Genomic DNA, 16,652 nt, shown 5'->3' with positions numbered 1-16,652 from the left:
GAACTGCCCACTTAAAACCGCCAACCTGTAAATAAGTCACAGGCTTAGTGTGGAAATCCCTTCGTAGACAAAGCTTAAATTATTATTATCGGTAAGACAAGAAATTTTGTTGGATACGGCAAGAACCAATGAGAAGTATAGATGAAATTGAATACGGGCCAAAAAATACAACGTTTATGTTGTCTTTATTACATCTTGATAATGTAACAAATGTAAATGGTGTTAGTTTCTTTAGATAGTGTTGGACCAAAATAAAATTTGGTGTTATAAGTTTTAATTTGTTGATATGAACTTTACACATGTTAGATGTTTTGCAAATACATGGATTTAAAATTATCAAATACCACGTGGAAATTAAATGTGAAAGCATGAGCTTTTTTAAAAATCTTCATTTAAGTAACCGGTCTTAAGTGCAAAAAAGGTTTTTATCGTGTTTAAAAATTATTGACAATTTAACAGATGTTTTGAAGCCTCACCCTTTTATAGGTAAACAATTTTATACCGAAATATTAATCATCACAATAACCGTAAATACGTTTCATATAAACAGTTCACACCTATTTCTATTAATTTTAATAACAATAGATGTTACTCGAAACACCCATATATTTTGATGTGTAAATCCGCAATTGACATGTTAATAAAAGTAATTTTTGTCCGTTAATCAACGACTATATTGTGTTGGCAGTATTCTACATCTATAAATCAATGTTTTACGCGCACTACCAAAGATAAGGTTCTGGAGTGAGGACGGCTTGTGAATACGTCCAAATGTTTAATCACACCATCTTTTTGCGACAGATTGTCTTTTAATCGAGCGTTGTCTGAAACACGGACATAGTTTGTAACAGATTTCGCATGTCACAACGAGACATGCCGGCATTAGAATAACGAGGAACATGCTGAACAATAGGCGCGCTTCGCTCTCCTTATCGGCGTAATCTCCGTCATGGACGTGGTTCACTGTCGTTACGCATTTTGTTTTCATCCACGCAAACGACTTCTTGATCGCTTCGTCACATAAGCAAGCCGAAGCGGCGTATCGCAAACTGCAAACGAAAGACTTTAAGTTAGTCAAACAAATTATTGGGGCAAGTGTTAGCACCATTCTTATGATTTATCAGGGAGTAATCCCAAGCAACTATTGCCGAAATACGAGAACTTGTGGTGGGATGCTACATTATTAATCACTCCAGGCAGTTTTCGTTGCTACACGTTTGAAGATTTGACAATCATCAGCGCCAAAAATGTATTAATATTTTGGTGACGTTTCATTCAATAGCACTCGATTTGTCAAAGTACAAGTACCTGGGGGTGATGAATTTGTAATTGACTGGCACAAACTTACATTCTATTTATTCCGCGCATTGTATCCTGATCAATGGAGTGGTTTCGAGACAAGAATAATCCAACTGCATCCGTTTTCAAGGGAAAAGGTGATTGGTATAACATAGGGCCGTCATCCTTCTTTCCACTTAGTTCGTTTTTGCAAAATTCATTGAGTTCATTCAAATCTTCGTGCCAGTCTATGTAAACCAGTTCGCCTTTCACCACTTTCTTGAATCGACCACTTTGAAGATTACCAGAATCCCTTTCTCGAATTTTCTTTCCTTCAATTCCGGGTATTCCCTAACAGAGAACAACGTTCAAAAATCATCTTAAAGTTCACTTGCTAGGCCATAGAATTACTTTAAAAAAGTCTCCCATGGCGTCCGAGAAAGTTGTCGTGTACATAAGATTTTTAACTTTCAGGATATCGCTTAAATGGTTCATTATTATTTTTTCTCCCACTAAAACATTGGCGGTAATATAGGCCAGCACGATGCTGTTCAGGACAATCAAAGTGGCCAACCAGATATTTAGCAAATGCGCCGAAACGCGGTGGACAATTTTCACCGGAAAACCTTAAATTTCAAAAATTGAAGAACAACGGACAAAAGTGTACTGTCGATAAGAATGGTAATAGTGTTTTCTCACTTTGCTCAAAGAGTGGTGTAAAATACATCCACATGTAAGATCCAAGTTTTTTTGACTTTTCAAAAGCTTTTGTTAACGCCGACAGAACCAAAATGGCCAGAAAAACTAACCCAATATACTAGAAATACAAATTTTGATTTAAATGTGAATTTACAATCCTGTTATCGAAACACGAATCGATTAATCGATAACAAGCGAAATATTATCGACTCAACGGTTAAAAACCAAAGTTGTTTTTAAGGCGTTCGATTAAAACGTAAACTTTTTTAACAACGGATATTTCCACTACTAACGTGCATAGCTAATTTGTGTCCATATTTGTAGCGTAATCAACCATCAGCTTCTAAAAATTACTTTTAATTTATGCAGACACGTGGTGATTGACACATATCCGTAAAATAGCTAACCGAAAGTTAAACTAAATACCCATGAAGGTATCGTGAATATATTGGACAGAAAACTTCCACGTTGCGTTCGAGATAGTTGCGAGAACATGGTGACTTTGGAATAGTAGATTTCTGTCGCAAATCTGTAGTCACCCAATCGATTATATGAGAGAACGCTCGGGTAGGTCCTCAAGTCCCAAACATCGGTTTCCTAAAAAAGTCACGATAATATCGCTCTTAAACACTCTAATAATGTAAAATCTCCGATTTGAACACGACAAAACATGCAGTTGAAAACTGTCGACGAACACTTGACGAATTAACGAAACAAAATGGGATCTTTGAGAAAGAGAGTTTGGTTCAGGAGTAGTATACTTCAAGACTCTAACACGAGAGCTCCTTCCCTTGTATAAACCAAAACATTTAGCCATAAAACCCTATAGTTTATGACTGGGTACTCGGTGACGCCCAATTACGAAGAGCATTCTGGGATTTTCAAACAGCTACAGGGTTGACCCCCAATCATGCTACCCAACAATCAAACTTTCCTCATTCAAGATGTGATAGACATGGGAGAGATTGCAGTGTTAGATAAGTGCTGGTGAACTTGAATATAGGCAGATAATAATTGCTGTTTTTGATATTTCGTCTGGTAGCTTTAGATGATCGGTTTCTCGAGAATACACGAAAGAATCGTAAATCAAAACTAAAATCGTACACTTCTTGATACGTCAAGCTAAAAATAAAAGATAAACTAGTTTTTTACATTTTAAAAGAAGTGTGAAGTTTTGGCAGACACATATCCGCAAAATGTCATAAAACATTTTAGACTCAAAATAACCCATAGAACGCACTGTCCTTTGGTACTACTACCCTTTTTAGAACGTTTTCAAGGATCTTACACTATTTGGCAACATCTTTAAATATTGAATACTTCATATTCAATGCTTGAAAATGTGCTAATCTGTAGTAAGCTTAAAGGTAGATAAGCCTAGAAGGTATTTTCTTTAAGACGTCGAGCAATATTTACTTGAGATTTCTCCTTACTGCGATCATGATTTCGGCAATAATTCCATCGTAGTCTTCTATCAAAGGTTGAGCAGAATCGCCTTGATGAATTAAAGGATAAAACTGAAAAAATTTCAACAACAAATACACAATCAAACCACGTACGTTATCGAATATTTCATGTCCTTTAATAACTTTGACGAATTTGCGTGACAGGCAGAGTTTTCTTGGGTTATTGATGGATTGTGATTAGCAAAGCATTAATTGAGGGTTTTTAGTGGATTATTATTTAAAAGGCCGAACGTAACAATTACCAAGAACGTACGTTTCCTATCTCAAAATCGTTATAAAATGTAAATATATCATACCGTGTATAGTGTTAAATATATCATACCGTGTATAGTGTTAAATATATCATACCGTATATAGTGTTAAATATATCATACCGTGCATAGTGTTAAATATATCATACCGTGTATAGTGTTAAATATATCATACCGTGTATAGTGTTAAATATATCATACCGTGTATAGTGTTAAATATATCATACCGTGTATAGTGTTAAATATATCATACCGTGTATAGTGTTAACAGCCTAACTGTCTTTTGATTCGTTGCCATATTCGATGATTGTACAGTTTATTACCACTTATAATTCTGATCCACAATCTAGAGACTAAAGAAGACCAATTTCCGCTGCTCGGTCTTTCACAGTACTGACTACGATATCGCTTGTGTCCAAAAACTCTTTCGGACCTTAACAAGAAAATTATGAATACATAAAATAATATCTACGTGTAAACCGGTGTTTCTCAAATTTTGGAGAATCCCTTCTCTATGTTAAGAGGTACGCCACAAAATCCGGCTGTATTTGTTCCAAATTTTTTTACCTCTCCAAATGACAATGACGCCATGGAGAGGTATTACACTGGACGTGTCTGTGCATGTGTGTGTGTCTGTCACCGGGTTCGGGGTTGGCAAATCGGAACAAACGTGTTTGCGAAAAGCAATAAATGTCATCTACTCCTATCGTTAGGGTTGAGAAGTAAGTGGCGATCGGCTACAAACGTCTAGCCTTACAATGGCAGGGCTTCCACCAAAGGTTCACGTTTTCTTAGCATTTGTTGCGAATCAATCGCCTTATATGCCCTAAATTTTCAAAAATTCTTTAAGAGGCATGCTCTTGAACTCAAACGTCAACAATAGCTATGTTTCAAATGATTTTAGGAATAACGTTTCTTAAAACGACTAAACCATAATTAAGGTAAATTACTGACGATTAATATAATTAATATCAATTATATTTATTTAATTATTTAAGAAAAACCTCTTAATTTTCGGCTCGGGAAGGTTTATTTTGGTTTCTAAACTTGTTTACAATTGCTCGCTCCACAAATACGTAACGTACTCGAAAATGCCTTCTCATAACCTACGTTACTGTTATATAACCATACAAAGAGAGATAAAAATATTCATACACGATATTTTGCGTGAAACCGACGTATAGGCGGAACTATCCGCCTTTAATTACGAAAATATTCTAATTTTGTATTATCTAGGGTATGTTGTAATTAGTTGAATATGATTTTTCGATTAAGGTAACATTATGAAAAACGCGGTGTTATCATATTAGTGAAATTATTTATGATGTTGTAATTATAATGGGTAACAAGCACGACCTGATGAAAATAACTTAGAAACGATCTATCGTTAATCAAGGGAATATTTAACTTATGGCTGTCTTTGACTCGAGTCGATACTACAAAAGGTCATCCAGCTCTTGGTAACAACATTTGGAGAGAAGATAAAAACTGCCAAGCCCAAGTGTCGTCCCGGTAAACAACACTAATAGCTTTGCCTCTGTGGTTGATCACAAAATGGCTAGTTTGTTCAAAATAAACCCTATTATTATTACGGGGAAATTTTTGTAACAACAAGTTGGAAAAACCAAAATATTAACTCTCCGAGTCAAGAAGAGGACTACTACTACAAACTTGTTAACTTAGATATAGAATTATTTCTCTTTTTTGAAGTAAAAATTTACGAATTATTAAAGCAGTATTCCAAGCATAGCGAATATACAGTAAAGCAGACGACATTTACATCCAATAAAGATATGTCTTGGACACATTTAAATCAGTAAATGGGAAAAAAAAGGAAATGAAGGGTATAAATTTTGGAGGGATATAACCTTTATGTGTTTGAAAAGGCCCAATTGTCTACACCTCAACTGTTTACCCTATATTCTTATAGCTACATTCACAACTGGTTAGCAGTATAAACACTATTGTCTCGTTTCACCTCAACGATATTCTTAGTTTGCCAACATGAGTGTTAACGTTAAATATCACCAAAGCTGACTTGTGGTTAGACGCACTGAAAATCAATGCGCACCATAATAAGAATGACAAGTTGGGAAAACCAAAATATTACCTCTCCGAGTCGACGAAAAGACTAGTATCTGACTCAATATCGAAATACTAAACCTACATTTTACACTTTGTTTTGTCTAACGAAGCTTAAATCATCGATTAGTTTTCTCTACATTGTCTAAATCTATTATCATCCGCTAATCCTCTGTTTCAAATCATTATTTACAAAGGAATATAAAAGTTCTATCTTAAATTTTATTCTCTGATGCATAACAGTAGTTTTGCTTTATATAACGTTTAATTTAGAATAAAATCTGTGAGACACGATTTCCATTAGATCATACCTTTACGAGAAGATCTTGTTTCCTTTCTAACGAAAAACTGAACTTTCCTTGTCAGTTTTTCAAGGTTATAGAACTGAAAGGGTTTCTTTTACATTAGTGTTTATCTCTGTAATTTTAAAGTTCACTTTCAAATCAGAAATCTTTCTTTAATCTCTAGTCTCCCTAATTAAAACAACATGAAATGTCCTAAACGTTTCTCTAATTTTCATTACAACCAGTTTATGCAAAACTACTAAAGGCTAATTCGAACCAAAAAAAAAACAACTCTTACGTCTGAAACAAGGTTCTGGGTCATTCCATATGGTTTCACCTAGGCATGCCACCATGTGTCGGCCGATCCTAATAAAAGTTGGCACACTTGCAGCTATGCTTAAATTACTACGATTTCCAGATTTTCAGGTGAAACTAAAAATAAATGAAATTTTAGAAAGGTTTTGAGTAAACCCTCGCGATTTCTGCAGTGTCCGCGAAACATTTTTGGGCCCTGGCAAAAGTAACCATAACTCACTTGATTTTTTGGATATGTTTATGAAATTATACACACATATGCTATAAAAGACGAGGAATCCGACCGTCATCTTGAAAAGTGTCTATCTTTTTTAGAACTTTTATTATAAATTAATTAATAATTAGTGGGGGGTCTAACACTGTGACGCGTAACGGCAAGTGGCCCAACTTAAAAAAAGCATTTTAGCTTTTTTCGAGACCCCAAGGGCGTATCTTTCACCTCCTTTATGATTGGTTTGGTGTTTTTGTCTCCCCTTTAACTGGTAACAAAAAACAAAATTTCAAATTTTGGGAATTTTTAAATTCTTTTATTATGACAAAAGCTATCTTTAAATTCAAAAGCCAATGTAAATGTATGAATTATTTGATAATTTTGAGGGTTTTAATGTTTTATACATATGACGTAGCTAAGCAAAGCAAAAAAACGTTCCTTGATTTTTTTTTCATCGGCCTTCTTTAAATGAAACGTTTTCGTCTTGCCAATACATACTGGACTCGACAAAATACAAAGTATATTTTGTAGTGGTACAAAACATTTATCCTCTTTCTTAGGCCACTGAAGAGAAAGAGGGTTAACCGAATGTTTCATAAAGTTTAGTAGAAAATCGTTCTCTTCGTAGATTTTCTGCTCGATGAGAGCCACATACCATTCGTTATCATAAACTGCGGCAACATATTGTCCTACAGAAATGTCATCAAATGAAACAGCTATGGATTCTGGACCTGAAGAATCAACTTTTACTGTTGTACTGAAGTCATCGAAAGATAGTCTGAACATACTTAATTCGGTAGTTGTGAGAGGTGAAAATTTGTGATGAGATCTGGTACCAACAATATTCGATGCAGTTGAAAGTCGTCCTGAAATCTTTTCCTTGTGATTGCCAACAGCTGCTTTGGATACATAGATGAACTTCACTGATGTAAAATTTTCGTTGGCCCATTCAAAGAATTGTATCGGCGTTAGTATCTGATTGTTAACGGTTTCTTGTAATGAAGCTCTTGTAACTAGTCGTTTCACTGTTCCCCCTATTCCATCGCAAGGGCTTTTCCCATGGCTAGTGGCAAAAAAGTTCCACTCCGCAGTTAAATTGAAATCCGTCTGATGGTGGCACAGATTCAAAAGGTTTTTGCAATTTTTATATTGCGACGCAGCACCATCACTAAAGTAGTGGATATGTTCCAAATTTGGTATAGTTGTTTTGAGAAACTCCAGATAAACTTTCAGGAAATAATGGACAGTTGTTGCTCCATGGTCAGTTTCGTCACTAACAATGCAACAACTTGCGCATTTCAAAGAGTTTTCTGTATCGCAGAGATAATAGGTGACAAAAGGGTGGATAGTAGCTTGGGTAGTTTCCCAATGAAAACCCTGAACAGCATCTTGAACTACAAATGAATAGTTTTCCGCATAGTCCATTAGGGTTATAGCATGATTTCTCGGCAGGTTTTCCTTTAATTTTCTCAAGTAGAGGGCTTGCGATTTAGCAACGAAATGATGCTCTAGGACTTTCAGTATAGAGTTTGAAAAGTCTTCAATAAATTCGCTGACTGACTGCGTCAGCTCTTGAAGCCTTGTTTGTCCATTTTGATTCAACCACTGTTTAAAGGAAACCTTGTCATCCAGGTCAATGCCATCCTCAGCAAAAAGGGATTCTAAATAGGATAGGGCAATCATCACATCTTTGCAACATGCATTTCCTGTTTTCTGTTGAACAAACAGACTGGAGCATTACATCCTTGTACGTTTCTCGCCTCGGTAAAGCCGTTGTTTTAAGTTTCAAATTCTGGTGAATTTCACAAACACAAACGTTGTGAATTCCCCGTGATGCAACAGTAACACACCATTTAGGGCGTAGTTCGCAAAATTTAGAAAAGCCCACTTTTAAATCAGGATTCCTCTCTTTAAATTGAATATATATTTCTCGAATATTAGCAAGTAGGAGGCGTTTTTGCTTTTGAATTTTCACTCCGTCTACTCGCACTGACACAAACTCCTTTATGCCGGGACACATTCTAGAAATTTCATCATCCTGGTAGAATGATATTATTTTGTTTACGGTGTCATCATTAACAGAGTGGCCCTTCTTTTTGCAAATGTCCGGAAGAATGCCGTATTCTAATTTCAGTTGACGTGACTTCTTTGCAGTATATTCACTCACGTGGAATTCGTCACGGATTTGTGATATAGACAACGACATTGGGATCAAAGTTAAAAGTTTGCATTTCTCAAGCTCAGGTAAAGTGTCAACTTTGGCTTTAATTTCAACTATCAGACTTTGAAAATCATCTTTAATGGAGTTATTCGGATCACACACATCCTCTGAAACGTTTAACGCTTCAGCAACTTTGACTTTAACTCCTTCTACTGCCTCCTGTACTTTCCTTTTAGCATAAGCTGACCTTTGATGTTCAGCAATTCCATGAAGTTTTAGAGGGCTGGTATTAATTAAATACGAAGTTTCGTTTAACTCGTCTATTTTTAAAGTAGAAGCCGGACATATTTCCATTTAGTCACAATCAAGAGCGTCTGTGATAGTACTTGACTGACTAGCAGGAAGGGAACTCGTTGTTAATTCAATGATTATTAAGCAACAATTTCGACAGAGTTTCTGTCCTGGTTTCACATCTTTATTAGTCTTATCTGAGAGTAGTCTAGCTTCCTCAATGGATAGGATCTTCTTTAAACAGCCTTTTTATGCATAAATTAAAAACATGTGTTTAAATTAATAGGTACATGAACTCCTCAAAATATAAATTTTACATACTAGGAACGGATTTTGTATGCTTTTGAAAAGGATTGCAGCATTTCTTCTGGTGATCGGAGTATTTTCTTAGCAGCATTGCATGATGATGATAACAAACGCATTTAATAAGGTTCGACTCAATACCTGATCTTTGACTAATAAGAATTTGACTCTCGAGATCTAAATAGTTGAATTCATAAAATCCTTTTGTTTTACACTGACTTAATTTATGACATTCTTCGTTTCCATATTCACCGAGAGAACATTGTTTAAAATTGGTTTCTTCGCCTAACTGATTAGCCTCCATCTCCGAACGAGTTTTAAATTTTTTCTCAGTTCTTAGGAACTTTAATACAGAATCTCGAGCAGACGACAAAAACAAACTAAGAGAGCTAGATATAAGAGTTCTTATAAATTAAGATGAAGCACATATTTTGAAATTTTGTTTTTTGTTACCAGTTAAAGGGGAGACAAAAACACCAAACCAATCATAAAGGAGGTGAAAGATACGCCCTTGGGGTCTCGAAAAAAGCTAAAATAATTTTTTTAAGTTGGGCCACTTGCCGTTACGCGTCACAGTGTTAGACCCCCCACTAATTATTAATTAATTAAAATAAAAGTTCTAAAAAAGATAGACATTTTTCAAGATGACGGTCGGATTCCTCGCCTTTTATAGCATATGTGTGTATAATTTCATAAACATATCCAAAAAATCAAGTGAGTTATGGTTACTTTTGCCAGGGCCCAAAAATGTTTCGCGGACACTGCAGAAATCGCGAGGGTTTACTCAAAACCTTTCTAAAAATTCATTTATTTTTAGTTTCACCTGAAAATCTGGAAATCGTAGTAATTTAAGCATAGCTGCAAGTGTGCCAACTTTTATTAGGATCGGCCGACACATGGTGGCATGCCTAGGTGAAACCATATGGAATGACCCATCTTTTTTAAAACTAATCAAAGTAAACTGCTAAATTAAGACAAATCGTAGTCCGTTGGGGGGACGTGTGACGTGGTTTTCAGGGGAGGGGTCTTAGAAAACGTGACAAAGCGTGATCTGGGGGGACGGGGGGGCAGAAAATGCCATTTTTTGCGTGACGTAGTTTATGGACGAACCCTTTCGCTAGAAGCGTACGGCATATGCATATCGTTGAAATTGATAAGGGATGAAATTAATGTATTCCTTCGATCTAAAATCACTACGCCACATAATTTCCCCCATGTCAAGCAATCATTTCTAAAGTATAACACTTTGTAATTGTAATTTATAATTTGCAATTGAATGATTCGAAATCTGTAATTGTAATTTATAATTGAATGATTCCGAATTTGTAATTGTAATTTATAATTTATAATTGAATGATTACGAATTTGTAAATGCAATTTGTAATTTGTAATTGAAGGTTCATGTAATTTGGCCAACCCTGCAGACTATTGAGTGAGTCCATGGATTAACTAACGCTATCCGTTAGTTAATCCATGGTGAGTCTATGCAATGGGTGATTGTAAAAGCTTTGAAGGACATATTTAAGGGTAACCAGAGTCCAGACATTAATTCAAATATTTTAATTATCCACTTCTTTAGTTTAGCAGACGCCTACCAATGGTGAGTTAATTTACCACTAGCCTACCAATGGTGAATTAAGTTACCAATCGCCTACCAAATTATTTAAACTTTCCCATAAGATTATGACTGACACTTGGTTTGAGCCAATATGCTCACGAACATCTTACTGAATCATCGAATGAATGACGATATAGAGGCAAAAAATTGTTTTATAATAGATTAATACGAATTAAGACTGAAGGAACAGATATTATATGAAAAGGACTTGGTTTGGCCAAGCCTTAAAAAGCAAAATGATAAGAGTTTTTCCAGTTGACTGAAGCGCGGATATTTTATTTTTCTATATAATTTTAAAATCAATCCGTATTTTACTACTCTTTAGAATTTAATTCAATCTCCTGATTTTACTGGTAATGGATTTATTTCCTATAAATTAATTGAAATAAAAAATTACTTATCTCAGATTTTTCAACAACAATTCCAGTTTCCTAAAACATTTTATCCTGTAAATTTAATCTAATTGACACATTCTTTTCTAATTTCTGAAGATTTTCCTCTCGAAAGGTTTCAAACACAAGAAGTATTCATAAACACGAACTTTTCTATTTCGTACCTCAAGGTTAAACAATATTAAATATTGGATCTTATGGATTACATGACTTTCAACCCATGTCTCTTGAAAATAAATATTCTTTGGCTACTAAAGTTGGATTTCTAGTCATCTTTCACCCCCAACTACAAAAACTCTATTTTAATTCATGTGTGCTTTACTCTCTTTGTTTCACCATTATGATGAATTAACTAAGCTACCCTGTGTTGCTTTAAGCAACTCAAGCAACACTTCTAACATATTCCCTAAACCATCCAATAATTGTGCCTGTGCATAAAGAAGAAACAATACCCTTTCTCAAATATATTAAAGGTTATAAAAGTCCTCCCTTTTGTAGTCGAATAGACCGCTTATAATATGTTTTTAATAAGAGAATTATTTGAAAGTTAAACCCCTTCTCCCTTGAAAAAAAATAAATTTCATGATAAAATGTTTAAGGAAAATGGAATTGTTGTTGAAAAACCTGAGATAAGTAATTTTTTTTTCAATTAATTTATAGGAAATAAATCCATTACCAGTAAAATCAGGAGATTGAATTAAATTCTAAAGAGTTGTAAAATACGGATTGTCTTTAAAATTATATGGAAGAAAAAAATATCCGCGCTTCAGTCAACTGGAAAAACTCTTATCATTTTGTTTTTAATATAAAGTCAGGTCTGCCATGCAGTAGGGTTGGCAGCAGGGTTGGCACGCTGGTATCCAGTCCGGTTTTATCCACCTGGATTAAACCGGTTTAAACCACGATGAAAAATATCTGTTTAAGTGTCAAGTTAGCTAGCTTGTATCAAAGCTTGCTCGCGTTTTTGTCCAGTTTGACAAACTCGTTCTTTCCCGAACCTACATCTTAACCAGTTCGCGCCGCGTTATTAGAGACAACACATAGAACTCTTTCATGGCTCTATAAAACTTGGTAAGAGAGTAAATCTTTGCTATATAATCGAACCCTATGTACTGGCGCTACTTAACCACTTAAATATTACAAAAGCATTGTAAATATCATATTCATTTATTAATTATTATGCAATTATAATTGTTTTATTATGTATGTAAAATGTACCAGAAAGGACTTGGTTATTAAATTGAGATTAAGATAGTAATGCTTTGTATAATTATTTCAACCTGGTAACCCACTTTGTAAGTGAATTGGTTACAAGTTCATCAGGATGGGCTGGATGATCGTCCAGTTCATCAGGATGGGCTGAATGATCGTCCTGTTCATCAGGATGTGAAAAATTGACTTCCGTTGACTCAACTTCATCTTGATCATTGTTGATGTTATTTTCACTTAGGACGTCATTGTTTGAAGACGAGGACAAGGACCGTGAAGGATTGTCATCGGTGCTGTCACAGAATTGCTTCGGATCTGCCGAAACACTTGATTTGCAGCTTGACGAATTTGTTTGTTCTTAAGAATGGCCTCTCAGGAAAACATCTTTTTCCAATGGATGCAATATCTGTTTAAGAAATCTACCCCTTCCCCGTTCGTCACGTTGAACTCGACTGTTGAATTTTGCGCGGTCGTAAATGACATTACGGCGGATGATAAAATGACTTTCAAATTTATCAAGAACTGCTTTGAAGTCTTTGGCTGTTGCTGCCGAAAGGCCAAATGATCCAAAGATGTCGTCAGCCTTGTCGCCCATTAGATATATTAGTGCATTTACTTAGTCTTCCTCAGTCTTCCTCATTTTTAGAACTGAGGCGAGAAACACGCCGAAAACGTTCTAATCGTCTCTTCCCCCCAGGCCAATCGCTAGGGCACGCGAAATTAAACGGATCTGGTGGAGTGACCTGAAAGGCGATAAATTAAATTTAAGTATGTTGTTAAGCGCATAAAATTCTATCAGCAACTGTTTAGTTTATACCAGGAATCGGCCCGGAAGTCGGTCATCTAGGCAATCAAAGCTTAAAAAATTGCAAAATTACTTTTATTATTTCGTAACAATCAACTTTAATGTTGAATATCTTAAAATTGGTGAGCACGATCTTGATTAAAGTTACGTATGTTGTTAAGCGTATAAAACTCTACCGGAAAATGTTTAGTTTATACCAGGAAGCGCCCCGGAAGTTGGTCATCTAGGCAATCAAACCTTAGAAAATCGCAAAATGACTTTTATTATTTCAGTAAAATTCAATTTAATGTTGAATATCTTAAAATTGGCGCGCATGATCTTGATTAAATTTGCGTATGTTGTTAAGCGTATAAAACTCTACCGGAAACTGTTTAGTGTATAGCAGGAAGCGCCCCGGATGTTTGTTATCTAGACAATCTAACCTTAGAAAATTGCAAGTAAAATTAAGTATGTTTTTAAGCGAAAAATATATGTATTTTGGGATTTAAGACTTTTAAGCAATAACTGAAATCAATATAATCAGATTTAAACATTTATTTCATTCAATTCAAATTTTATTATTAATCATAATAATAACATATATGTACAAGATAATAGTAGTTAGTTTTGGGCTATTTACATTCATAAAAGTATTTTACTTCTGGAAGGAAAAATGCCAATTTCCCCCTTGCTCTTATGGGGAAATAACCCATAAAGTATAGATCCGTGACCAAAAGTTAAATAAATAAAAGTTATAAATAAATCTGTATATGAATGACAATGATTGTGCTCGATGGTATCCGATAACAAAAATGAAGTTTATTCTTCTTTGGCTTCCCTGTACTAAAATATTACTTTCCGATATACGGGGGATAGTCTATTACAGAATTAACATCCATTTCCCCCATATATCAAAAAGTAATATTAATCCTTTCTTTCAGTTCAGGGTGTGTGTCTTTGGGAACAGAATGTTCCCAATCTTTTTGGCACGCCCCCTTCATTAAAAAAAAGGATCCACTGGTTAAACTAATCGAAGTGGTAGCACAGGTTTTACCTTTCGGACGCAAAAGGAAAGTCCTTTCTGCGCCGAAAGATAACGAGGCAATAGTTGAATGGACCCCATTTTCATCATCTGAGTGCCATCCAACACAATCATTGCCATCCTTATACAGATTGACAACAGCTGCGTTGAATTTCACTTTACTCTCTTTCTCCACCTTTTTCTTCAACTTTTCCAAAGATTTTGGCCACTAACCTATACTCTTGTGGGCGACTTTCCCATAAGAATATAGGGAGAAATTAGCATTTTCACAATAGTAAAATACTTTACGAGGAAGGGTATTGTTATCTTCAAACATATTTTTGAACTCAGTCAAGAGTGCGTCGATAGTAACCTCTTTTTCAAAGGCAGGAAGGTACACTACCGACGCACCCTTGCTGAGTTCTTTTTCTCCTTCTACAATTTTTTCAACAACTTTCGCTACAAGCGACGGTCTCTTTCGCCAATGAAACTTTCTCTGGGCTTTGGCTTGGCGGGCCGGGTAAGCGTCGTGGCGGGCCGGGTAAGCTTCGTGGCGGGCCGGGTAAGGTTCGTGGCGGGCCGGGTAGGCGTCGTGGCGGGCCGTGTAGGCGTCGTGGCGGGCCGTGTAGGCGTCGTAGCGGGCTGTGTAGGCGTCGTGGCGGGCTGTGTAGGCGTCGTGGCGGGCCGGGTAGGCGTCGTGGCAGGCCTGGTAGGCGTCGTGGCGGGCCGGGTTGGCGTCGTGGCGGGCCGTGTAGGCGTCGTGGCGGGCCTGGTAGGCGTCGTGGCGGGCCGGGTAGGCGTCGTGGCGGGCCGGGTAGGCGTCGTGGCAGGCCTGGTAGGCGTCGTGGTGGGCCGGGTTGGCGTCGTGGCGGGCCGTGTAGGCGTCGTGGCGGGCCGGGTAGGCGTGGTGGCGAGCCGGGGTCACTTCAGTGAAGGTGGTCGTTATGAATTCGGGACGACGAGCGGCGAGCACTTCATTCCAATTCAGCCTCGGGCAGTTACACTGCTTTAAGACTTTAATAAACTCAGTGAGCTCTTTCAAATGAATCCTGAAAGAGTTTATTTAAAATGCTTTCATTAGAAAATAACTTAATTGGAAATTTCGAAGTTGTAAAAGATACGATGGTCGCACGGTTTAGATTAGACGCGGGGCCTAGAACTTTATTAATAACACTTAGCTTGGCTAGAACCGTTTTATCGTAAGTTTTAGCATAGAGCAAGGCCAAAACTTTTACCAAGTTTAAAGGGTTATGGTTTAAAAATCGACGCGATGGTATGATTAAGTTTCGAAGGACTAAACTCGGCTAGAACTGTTTCATCGTAAATTCTAGCACAGAGCTAGGCCCAAACTTTTTACCAAGTTTAAAGGGTTATAGATTAAAAATCGACGCGACGAGGGTCTTAAGTTTTGAAGGACTAAACTCGACTAGAACTGTTTCATCGTAAATTCTAGCACAGAGCGAGGCCCAAACTTTTTACCAAGTTTAAAGGGTTATAGATTAAAAATCGACGCGACGAGGGTCTTAAGTTTTGAAGGACTAAACTCGGCTAGAACTGTTTCATCGTAAATTCTAGCACAGAGCGAGGCCCAAACTTTTTACCAAGTTTAAAGGGTTATAGATTAAAAATCGACGCTACGAGGGTCTTAAGTTTTGAAGGACTAAACTCGGCTAGAACTGTTTCATCGTAAATTCTAGAACAGTGCGAGGCCCAAACTTTTTACCAAGTTTAAAGTGTTATAGTTTAAAAATCGACGCGACGAGGGTCTTAAGTTTTGAAGGACTAAACTTGGCTAGAACTGTTTTAGCGGCAAAATTCCAGCACAGAGCGAGGCCTAAACGTTTTACCAAGTTTAAAGGGTTATAGTTTAAAAATCGACGAGGCGAGGGTCTTACGTTTTGAAGGACTAAACTTAGCTAGAACTGTTTTAGCGGCAAAATTCCAGCACAGAGCGAGGCCTAAACTTTTTACCAAGTTTAAAGGGTTATAGTTTAAAAATCGACGCGACGAGGGTCTTAAGTTTTGAAGGACTAAACTTAGCTAGAACTGTTTTAGCGGCAAAATTCCAGCAAAGAGCGAGGCCTAAACTTTTTACCAAGTTTAAAGGGTTATAGTTTAAAAATCGACGCGGCGAGGGTCTTAAGTTTTGAAGGACTAAACTTAGCTAGAACTGTTTTAGCGGCAAAGTTCTAGCGCATAGAATGGCCCAAACGATTCATTGGACACCTCGAAATTATTTAACTCTATTTTCACAAGAGAAATAAAAAAACTTACATTTTTGGTTTAG

General features: G+C 36.5%; 1 protein-coding gene across 1 annotated transcript; it reads right to left on the bottom strand.

Annotated features, from left to right (window-relative positions):
• Positions 1 to 734: 734 nt before the first annotated feature.
• On the bottom strand, positions 735 to 2,294 carry LOC149663976 (uncharacterized). The gene is made up of 4 exons (XM_089842121.1): positions 1,978 to 2,294; positions 1,690 to 1,904; positions 1,349 to 1,629; positions 735 to 1,049 (listed from the first exon to the last, which is right to left on the bottom strand). Exons 1-4 carry the CDS (start codon positions 2,009 to 2,011, stop codon positions 776 to 778), a joined length of 804 nt encoding a protein of 267 aa, XP_089698247.1. The 5' UTR covers positions 2,012 to 2,294; the 3' UTR covers positions 735 to 775.
• Between the last annotated feature and the right edge of the window lie 14,358 nt (positions 2,295 to 16,652).

This window comes from Phalangium opilio, unplaced genomic scaffold (genome assembly GCF_054372755.1).
Source record: "Phalangium opilio isolate 3A_F unplaced genomic scaffold, DU_Popi_V2 ptg000061l_1, whole genome shotgun sequence".
In the NCBI taxonomy this organism is placed as follows: domain Eukaryota; kingdom Metazoa; phylum Arthropoda; class Arachnida; order Opiliones; family Phalangiidae; genus Phalangium; species Phalangium opilio.
The sequence above is the reverse complement of the archived record's forward strand: the minus strand, read 5'-3'. Positions and strand labels throughout refer to the sequence as shown.